At 35.9% G+C, this 10,817-nt stretch overlaps 1 protein-coding gene across 3 annotated transcripts in view; it reads left to right on the forward strand.

Annotated features, from left to right (window-relative positions):
* The window catches only part of TECRL (trans-2,3-enoyl-CoA reductase like), a 145,996-nt gene that overhangs the window by 133,238 nt on the left and 1,941 nt on the right, over nt 1-10,817 (forward strand). For 2 of the 3 annotated variants that reach the window (XM_055297468.2, XM_055297470.2), the window contains exons 10-12: nt 1,300-1,385; nt 1,766-1,811; nt 2,659-4,483. In XM_055297468.2, coding sequence (XP_055153443.1) covers nt 1,300-1,385; nt 1,766-1,811; nt 2,659-2,786 — 260 coding nt within the window. In that variant the 3' untranslated portion in view covers nt 2,787-4,483. Of the gene's footprint in view, nt 1-1,299; nt 1,386-1,765; nt 1,812-2,658; nt 4,484-10,817 lie in introns of those variants that run through there. The other variant, XM_055297469.1, reaches the window with a different exon arrangement.

A 10,817-nucleotide genomic window follows, 5' to 3' on the forward strand; every position in this document is an offset into this window, starting at 1 on the left:
AAGTATTAAATTAGTAACTCCTAAACTTATTTAATATTACAGTTAACAGCAACTGTGTATACTTGAAACAATATTATCTATATACATATATTTTTCTGTGTCATAAAGCATATCCATTATTTAATCTACAAACTAGATCTGGAAAAAATGTAGATTTGTAGACCCTTGATCATTCCCCACCTCTAGGGGCTGAACACTCACAAACTACAGGCTCTGAAGCAGACGATTCCCTGAACCTTCTGCCTCTGAAATTCAGTGACTATAACTTGGTAGATTCCTCAATTATCTTTTTTGATTAATATATGACATTACACAAAGGTGTCTACATAAATGCTGTAAAAATCAGTAACGACGAAAGGCCTACATATGTATTTTTATGAACAGTTGTAAAATCTGCACAATACTTAGCATAATTTTTAACTTTGATATTTCAGCAATTGTTACAATTTTGGAAACAACACACTGACATTTTATTATGACTTTAGAGTTATAAGTAAAAGAGTTTAGCTGATTTGTTATCTGATTAAATCCTGGTATGGAGAATAAAACAGTAATTTTATAATTCATATTTACTTTTACAAATGTCACAGCTCCAAGTTCAACCTGAAATCATTAAAAATTTGTTATCTAAAATGTTTCTTAAAAACAATTGAAAGGGGAAAAATAATTAACAAAAATAAAGTGACAATATGTGAAGTATAATGAGAGATGTAAATATCAATCCTGACTGCTGAACAGAAATGTAGTATCTCAGAATATTAACTATACTGATATTCAGTGTAATCCTTTTATTAGAGGTGTACATACATTTCTGGTATAAATGACATCTTTATAAAGTTCCTTATGACTTTCACCAACTTAATACAGGGAATCTTGAGGTATTTAATCATCTCAAACAAATATATCTTCTTTGATAGTAAAGGGGAATGTGAAGAGGTGGGCAAATGTTAAAACACTTTATAATTTCAGTATGTAGTACTATTTCAACTATTATAATGTAAAAATAATTTATATATATTTAAGATCTTAAAGAATTGATTATCCTTATGTACTCTGCAATGTTACAGCAACATAGCCCTAGACATGGTATGAAAATCACAGCTATTTTATTTGAGTCAAAAGGTTATAACATTTCAAGCTGGGTCTCTTCTGAGTAACTTGCGAAATAGGTTGCTATAAATATGTGATGACATTTCATGTGGTACACAGTTATTTTGGGGAACTTAGTATTATATAATAAGCATATGATCAGATTTGCAATATGTAGCATCATTGACATTTTACTTTCCTTTGAAAAAGGAAGCAATGCCTGTTTCCCAAGTCCAAATTATAACCCCTTCACATGGATGTTTTTCCTGGTTTCATGTCCTAACTACACCTATGAGGTATGTAATTTATGTATGTAAATACTTGAATCCTATTCATGATATACTAAATGCATGTGCTTATGTATTTACATGTATTATAAATTGATATATACAGGAAAAATACAGAGGTCTTATCCATAGATCATGGTATAACAAAATAGAACATTTCAATCACAATTTTTTCAAATATTAAAGTCTTTCATTTTCTTATAAATATGATCCCATTTTATGAGATTGCATATGACTTTATATGTAAAAATTAAATTATTTCTTGAAAATGTATTCCTATCTATAAGTATTCTAATATTTTAAGCCTTAAAATTACCTATTAAAGCCACAAGTGAACAAATTACTAGATTCCATTTATGTATATGCTAATTTAAGTTTTAATATAACAGATTGGATCATGGATTAGTTTCACAGTCATGACCCAAACACTGCCAGGTAAGACCTAGATTTACTGACAATTAATCAAAATAAATGCATCTTTAGGATAAATGGTTTCTGAGAAAAAGTTATTATAGTACTAAAGTATAGCATGATTGTAAAACGATTTTATAGTTTCATATTGAGTTTGATTTTTAGCAGTATTAAAATATCCTGAAGTACTTTTGCTCTTTATCTCTGTATAATTGTTGCTTAATCCAAGCCAGGAATTGTAATCCAAATGTATTTATTAAGCAATGAAGTTTTGTTTAGAAGAAGTTTTGATAACAATGCATTTCGCTTGAAAATTCTTCTTGTGCATGTGCACAGGCATGTTTATGTGTTTTGTCTTCAAAGGAAGAGTTGAGGTGTATGAGAGTTCATCTTGAATACTGAGCATTTTAACACACACTAAAAAGTTGAATTGCATGATTTCCATGTAGTAGAAGGGACATATGTAATGTCCATTTTATCCATTTTGTTATATTTTACAAGAGTTTTGAATCACAATTAATGTGGTTTATTATATTATGTGCATGTAGAGGAGTATTATTTGCGTATAGGTAACTATTATTGAAAATTTTTAAATTCAGAAATAAATCCTTATTTGGGAGTATTTTGTGGCAATGGTATATAAAAAATGTAGATTCATTTTTAATTTTGTAATGTATTTTCTGTGTTTACTCATTCACGTGATATTGATTGGCTATTGCTAGGGAATGGGTATGAATAATGAAAATTGATAAGAAATTATGCAACATTTGAGAAACGTCTTAAAAGCTAAACATGCTAGTGATACTTTTCCTAATATAACTTATTTCATAGAAATAAGAAAGAAATAATAATTATTTCTTTTTTCTTCTAGTTGGAATTTTTACACTTCTGATGAGTATCCAGATGTCTTTGTGGGCACAAAAGAAACATAAGATTTATCTGAGAAAATTCAATCCATGTATTCATAGAAAATCAGCAATGATTCCATTCATATTGTAAAAAAAAATCTTATCTCCTATAGAAAACGGCAATATATAAATTCAATAAATAAGACTTAGTTAAGGACAGTTAACTGTTATACTCCAACAATTCATGAGCAACAGTATATACGCTGAGTAAAAATATAAAATAGTAAAATTTCACTAAATTTAGAGTAATGCACATGGTAATAAAAAGTATAAATTATAAATGCAATTAACTAAGAACAGCTCTGAATGTATTTGCATGGGATTGGTCCTTGAATAAAATTGTCTTACTTCATTAATACTTTACAATACTATTTGCATAAGACAAAATATCACAGGAAAAAAAATCTGATTAAAAAATGAAAAAGTGATCTGAACAGACATTTCCCAAAAGACGACATATACATGGCCAATAAGTATATTTTTAAAATGCTCAGCATTAACTATTCATAACGGAAATGCAAATCAAAACCACAATAAGATATCTTCTCATCCTAATTAGGGTGACTGTTTTCAAAAAGACAAAAAATATGACAGCCGTGGTGGCTCATGTCTGTAATCCTAACACTTTGACAGGCCAAGGCAGGAGAAATGCTTGAGTCCAGAAGTTTGAGATCGGGGCAACATATCGAGACTCTGTCTCTAAAAAGCATATCAAGATTCTGTCGCTACAAAAAATTTTGAAAAGTAAAAATTAGCTAGGCATGGTGGCACATGCCAGTAGGTAGTCCCAGTTACTCGAGATTGCTCCAGCTTAGGAGTTCAAGGCTACAGAGAGCCATGATTAAATCAAAGCACTCCAGCCTGGGTGACAGAGTAAGACTGCCTCAAAATAAAATATAAAATAAAATAATAAAATAAAATAAAAATAAAATAAAATATAAAAAACATATTGGTGAAGATGCAGAAAAAAACTCTTAGACACTGCTGGTGGGAATGTAAACTAGAGCAGCCACTGTGGAGAACAATATAGAGTTTCTTCAAAAATTACAAATAGAACTGTCATATGATCCAGCAATACCATTACTGGAAAAAGGAAATATGTATATTAAAGAGACATTTGTACCCTATGTTTACTGCAGCACTATTCACAATAGCTAAGATATAGAAGCAACCTAGGTGTCCAACAACAGATGAATGGATAAAGAAAATGTGGTATATATACACAATAGAATACTATGCAGCCATAAAAAGAGAATTCCTATCATTCAGGACAACATGGATGGAATTGGAGGGCATATGTTAAGTGAAACAAGCCAGGAACAGAAAGTTAAACATTGCATGTTATTACTTATACATGGAAGCTAAAAAAATTGATATCATAGAAGTAAAAAATAAAACGGAGGATACTACAGGCTGGGAAAGCTGCAGCAAAGGGAGACTAGAGAGAGATTTGTTAAAGGATACGAAGTTACAGCTTGGTAGGAGGAATAATTTCTGGTGTTCTATACCACTGTAGGATGACTATAGTCAAGAACATTATACTCTATTTAGTTTCAAATAGCTAAAAGGAGGTTTTGTCTCCAACACAAAGAAATGATAAATATTTGAAACCATGGATACTCTAATTTCTCTGATCTGATCTCTATAAATTATATGTATTGAAACATTATTATGTATCTCCCAAATATGTTCAATTCTTATGTCGCTTAAAAAATAAAAATTAATTTAAAAAGCATCTGATTTTTAAAGTAAATATTTTTAAAAGTTTTGACATTTAAATTACTTGAATGCCACATTATTTTGACAATAATATAATTATTTTAGTGTTCAATCTGTTAGTGAGATGTGTCATAGGTATTATGTCATTAGTTCAAATTCTTGTGGAAATTATACCTGTATTAAAAATGTAATATTTGTATTTAGTTCTGTACCTTATTTATTAATAATATAGACATTGTATTCTATCATACTGGAATTTACAATTAAAATATTTTCTGTACAGTATTTGATAATCATTTGGAATATATATTTTGAGATATAGATTATTTATATTTATATGTAAATTATATTTATACATCTGCTGAAATATATTTCAAAATATGTGTGTACATGTGCATATGTGTGTATATATATACACATACGCAAATATATATATATATTTCAAATGGATTGTATGCACTTACAAAGTGAAAGTACATTGGTAATTTGGGGATATTAAGAGTGGAAAAAATTTGTTTTATTTTTAAATCTTTAAATACTTATCTTAAAAAAAAAAAATGGGGTGGAGCCAAGATGGCCAAATAGGAACAGCTCCTGTCTACAGCTCCCAGCCTGAGTGACACAGGAAGACAGGTGATTTCTGCATTTCTGTTTGAGGTACCTGTTTCATCTCACTAGGGAGTACCAAACAGTGGGCGCAGGACAGTCGGTAAAGCGCACTGTGCACGAGCCGAAGCAGGGCGAGGCATTGCCTCACTCCGGAACCGCAAGGGGTCAGGGAGTTCCCTTTCCTAGTCAAAGAAAGGGGTAACAGACGGCACCTGGAAAATCGGGTAGTCCCACCCTAATACTGCGCTTTTCCAACGGGCCTGGAAAATGGCACACTAGGAGATTGTGTCCCGCACATGGCTCAGAGGGTCCTATACCGACGGAGTCTCCCCGATTGCTAGCACAGCAGTCTGAGATCAAACTGCAAGGCGGCAGCGAGGCTGGGGGAGGGGCGCCCGCCATTGCCCAGGCTTGCTTAGGTAAACAAAGCAGCCAGGAAGCTCGAACTGGGTGGAGCCCACCACAGCTCAAGGAGGCCTGCCTGCCTCTGTAGGCTCCACCTCTGGGGGCAGGGCACAGACAAAAACTCAGCAGGAACCTCTGCAGACTTAAATGTCCCTGTCTGACTGACAGCTTTGATGAGAGTAGTGGTTCTCCCAGCACGCAGCTAGAGATCTGAGAACGGACAGACTGCCTCCTAAAGTGGGTCCCTCACCCCCAAGCAGCCTAACTGGGAGGCACCCCCCAGTAGGGATAGACTGACACCTCACTCGGCCGGGTACTCCTCTGAGACAAAACTTCCAGAGGAACTATCAGACAGCTGAATTTGTGGTCTCACGAAAATCTGCTGTTCTGCAGCCACCGCTGCTGACACCCAGCCAAACAGGGTCTGGAGTGGACCTCTAGTAAATTCCAACAGACCTGCAGCTGAGGGTCCTGCCTTGTAGAAGGAAAACTAACAAACAGAAAGGACATCCACACCAAAAACCCATCTGTACATCACCACCATCAAAGACCAAAAGTAGATAAAACCACAAAGATGGGGAAAAAACAGAGTAGAAAAACTGGAAACTCTAAAAAGCAGAGCACCTCTCCTACTCCAAAGGAACACAGTTCCTCACCAGCAACGGAACAAAGCTGGACAGAGGATGACTTTGACGAGTTGAGAGAAGAAGGCTTCAGACGATCAAACTACTCCAAGCTACGGGAGGAAATTCAAAACAATAGCAAAGAAGTTAGAAAGTTTGAAAAAGAATTAGACAAATGGATAACTACAATAACCAATGGAGAGAAGGGCTTAAAGGAGCTGATGGAGCTGAAAGCCAAGTTTCGAGAACTACGTGAAGATTGAAGAAGCCTCGGTAGCAGATGCGATCAACTGGAAGAAAGGGTATCGCTGATGGAAGATGAAATGAATGAAATGAAGAGAGAAGGGAAGTTTAGAGAAAAAAGAATAAAAAGAAATGAACAAAGCCTCCAAGAAATTTGGGACTATGTGAAAAGACCAAACCTACGTCTGATTGGTGTACCTGAAAATGACGGGGAGAATGGAACCAAATTGGAAAACACTCTGCAAGATATTATCCAGGAGAACTTCCCCAATCTAGCAAGGCAGGCCAACATTCAGATTCAGGAAATACAGAGAACGCCACAAAGGTACTCCTCGAGAAGAGCAACTCCAAGACACATAATTGTCAGATTCACCAAAGTTGAAATGAAGGAAAAAATGTTAAGGGCAGCCAGAGAGAAAGGTCGGGTTACCCACAAAGGGAAGCCCATCAGACTAACAGCTGATCTCTCAGCAGAAACTCTACAAGCCAGAAGAGAGTGGGGGCCGATATTCAACATTCTTAAAGAACAAAATTTTCAACCTAGAATTTCATATCCAGCCAAACTAAGCTTCATAAGTGAAGGAGAAATAAAATACTTCACAAACAAGCAAATGCTGAGTGATTTTGTCACCACCAGGCCTGCCCTAAAAGAGCTCCTGAAGGAAGCACTAAACATGGAAAGGAACAACCGGTACCAGCCACTGCAAAAACATGCCAAATTGTAAAGACCATCAAGGCTAGGAAGAAACTGCATCAACTAACGAGCAAAATAACCAACTAACATCATAATGACAGGATCAGATTCACACATAACATTATTAACTTTAAATGTAAATGGGCTAAATGCTCCAATGAAAAGACACAGACTGGCAAACTGGATAAGGAGTCAGGACCCATCAGTGTGCTGCATTCAGGAAACCCATCTCATGTGCAGAGACACACATAGACTCAAAATAAAGGGATGGAGGAAGTCTATCAAGCAAATGGAAAACAAAAAAAGGCAGGGGTTGCAATCCTAGTCTCTGATAAAATAGACTTTAAACCAACAAAGATCAAAAGAGACAAAGAAGGCCATTACATAATGGTAAAGGGATCAATTCAACAAGAAGAGCTAACTATCCTAAATATATATGCACCCAATACAGGAGCACCCAGATTCATAAAGCAAGTCCTCAGTGACCTACAAAGGGACTTAAACTCCCACACAATAATAATGGGAGATCTTAACACCCCACTGTCAACATTACACAGATCAACGAGACAGAAAGTTAATAAGGATATCCAGGAATTGAACTCAGCTCTGCACAAAGTGGACCTAATAGACATCTACAGAACTCTCCACCCCAAATCAACAGAATATACATTTTTTTCAGCACCACACCCCACCTATTACAAAATTGATCACATAGTTGGAACTAAAGCTCTCCTCAGCAAATGTAAAAGAACAGAAATTAGAACAAACTCTCTGTCAGACCACAGTGCAATCAAACTAGAACTCAGGATTAAGAAACTCACTCAAAACTGCTCAACTACATGGAAACTGAACAACCTGGTCCTGAATGACTATTGGGTACATAATGAAATGAAGGCAGAAATAAAGATGTTCTTTGAAACCAACGAGAACAAAGACACAACATACCAGAATCTCTGGGACACATTCAAAGCGGTGTGTAGAGGGAAATTTATAGCACTAAATGCCCACAAGAGAAAGCAGGAAAGATCCAAAATTGACACCCTAACATCACAATTAAAAGAACTAGAAAAGCAAGAGCAAACACATTCAAAAGCTAGCAGAAGGCTAGAAATAACTAAAATCAGAGCAGAACTGAAGGAAATAGAGACACAAAAAACCCTTCAAAAAATTAATGAATCCAGGAGCTGGTTTTTTGAAAAGATCAACAAAATTGATAGACCGCTAGCAAGACTAATAAAGAAGAAAAGAGAGAAGAATCAAATAGATGCAACAAAAAATGAAAAAGGGGATATCACCACCCATCCCACAGAAATACAATCTACCATCAGAGAATACTACAAACAACTCTATGCAAATAAACTAGAAAATCTAGAAGAAATGGATAAATTCCTCGACACATACACCCTCCCAAGACTAAACCAGGAAGAAGTTGAATCTCTGAATAGACCAATAACAGACTCTGAAATTACGGCAATAATCAATAGCTTACCAACCAAAAAGAGTCCAGGACCTGATGGATTCACAGCCGAATTCTACAAGAGGTACAAGGAGGAACTGGTACCATTCCTTCTGAAACTATTCCAATCGATAGAAAAAGAGGGAATCCCCCCTAACACATTTTATGAGGCCAGCATCGTCCTGATACCAAAGCCTGGCAGAGACATAACCAAAAAAGAGAATTTCATACCAATATCCTTGACGAACATCGATGCAAAAATCCTCAATAAAATACTGGCAAACCAAATCCAGTAGCACATCAAAAAGCTTATACACCATGATCAAGTGGGCTTCATCCCTGGGATGCAAGGCTGGTTCAACATACGGAAATCAATAAATGTAATCCAGCATATAAACAGAACCAAAGACAAAAACCACATGATTATCTCAATAGATGCAGAAAAAGCCTTTGACAAAATTCAACAACCCTTCATGCTAAAAACTCTCAATAAATTAGGTATTGATGGGACGTATCTCAAAATAATAAGAGCTATCTATGACAAACCCACAGCAAATATCATATTGAATGGGCAAAAACTGGGAGCATTCCCTTTGAAAATTGGCACAAGACAGGGATGCCCTCTCTCACCACTCCTATTCAACATAGTGCTGGAAGTTCTGGCCAGAGCAATCAGGCAGGAGAAGGAAATAAAGGGTATTCAATTAGGAAAAGAGGAAGTCAAATTGTCCCTGTTTGCAGATGACATGATTGTATATCTAGAAAACCCCATTGTCTCAGCCCAAAATCTCCTTAAGCTGATTAGCAACTTCAGCAGCCTCAGGATACAAAATCAATGTCCAAAAATCACAAGTATTCTTGTACACCAATCACAGACAAACAGAGAGCCAAATCATGAGTGCACTCCCATTCACAATTGCTTCAAAGAGAATAAAATACCTAGGAATCCAACTTACAAGGGATGTGAAGGACCTCTTCAAGGAGAACTACAAACCACTGCTCAATGAAATAAAAGAGGATACAAACAAATGGAAGAACATTCCATGCTCATGGGTTGGAAGAATCAATATGGTGAAAATGGCCATATTACCCAAGGAAATTTATAGATTCAATGCCAGCCCTATCAAGCTACCAATGACTTTCTTCACAGAATTGGAAAAAACTAATTTAAAGTTCATATGGAACCAAAAAAGAGCCTGCATTGCCAAGTCAATCCTAAGCCAAAAGAACAAAGCTGGAGGCATCACGCTACCTGACTTCGAACTATACTACAAGGCTACAGTAACCAAAACAGCATGGTACTGGTACCACAACAGAGACATAAATCAATGGAACAGAACAGAACCCTCAGAAACAATGCCGCATATCTACAACTATCTGATCTTTGACAAACCTGACAAAAACAAGAAATGGGGAAAGGAATCCCTATTTAATAAATGGTGCTGGGAAAACTGGCTAGCCATATGTAGAAAGCTGAAACTGGATCCCTTCCTTACACCTTATACAAAAATTAATTCAAGATGGATTAAAGACTTAAATGTTAGACCTAAAGCTATTAAAATCCTACAAGAAAACCTAGGCAATACCATTCAGGACATAGGTGTGGGCAAGGACTTCATGTCTAAAACACTAAAAGCAATGGCAACAAAAGCCAAAATTGACAAATGGGATCTCATTAAACTAAAGAGCTTCTGCACAGCAAAAGAAACTACCATCAGAGTGAACAGACAACCTACAGAATGGGAGAAAATTTTTGCAACCTACTCATCTGACAAAGGGCTAATATCCAGAATCTACAATGAACTCAAACAAATTTACAAGAAAAAAACAAACAACCCCATCAAAAAGTGGGCAAAGGACGTGAACAGACACTTCTGAAAAGAAGATATGTATGGAGCCAAAAAACACATGAAAAAATGCTCATCATCACTGGCCATCAGAGAAATGCAAATCAAAACCACAGTGAGATACCATCTCACACCAGTTAGAATGGCCATCATTAAAAAGTCAGGAAACAACGGGTGCTGGAGAGGATGTGGAGAAATAGGAACACTTTTACACTGTTGGTGGGACTGTAAACTAGTTCAACCATTGTGGAAGTCAGTGAGGTGGTTCCTCGGGGATCTAGAACTAGAAATACCATTTGACCCAGCCATCCCATTACTGGGTATATACCCAAAGGACTATAAATCATGCTGCTATAAAGACACATGCACACATATGTTTATTGTGGCACTATTCACAATAGTAAAGAGTTGGAACCAACCCAAATGTCCAACGATTGATTGGATTAAGAAAATGTGGCACATATACACCATGGAATACTATGCAGCCATAAAAAATGATGAGTTCATGTCCTTTGTAGGCACATGG

The sequence above is a fragment of the Symphalangus syndactylus genome, chromosome 10 (genome assembly GCF_028878055.3).
Source record: "Symphalangus syndactylus isolate Jambi chromosome 10, NHGRI_mSymSyn1-v2.1_pri, whole genome shotgun sequence".
Lineage (NCBI taxonomy): Eukaryota > Metazoa > Chordata > Mammalia > Primates > Hylobatidae > Symphalangus > Symphalangus syndactylus.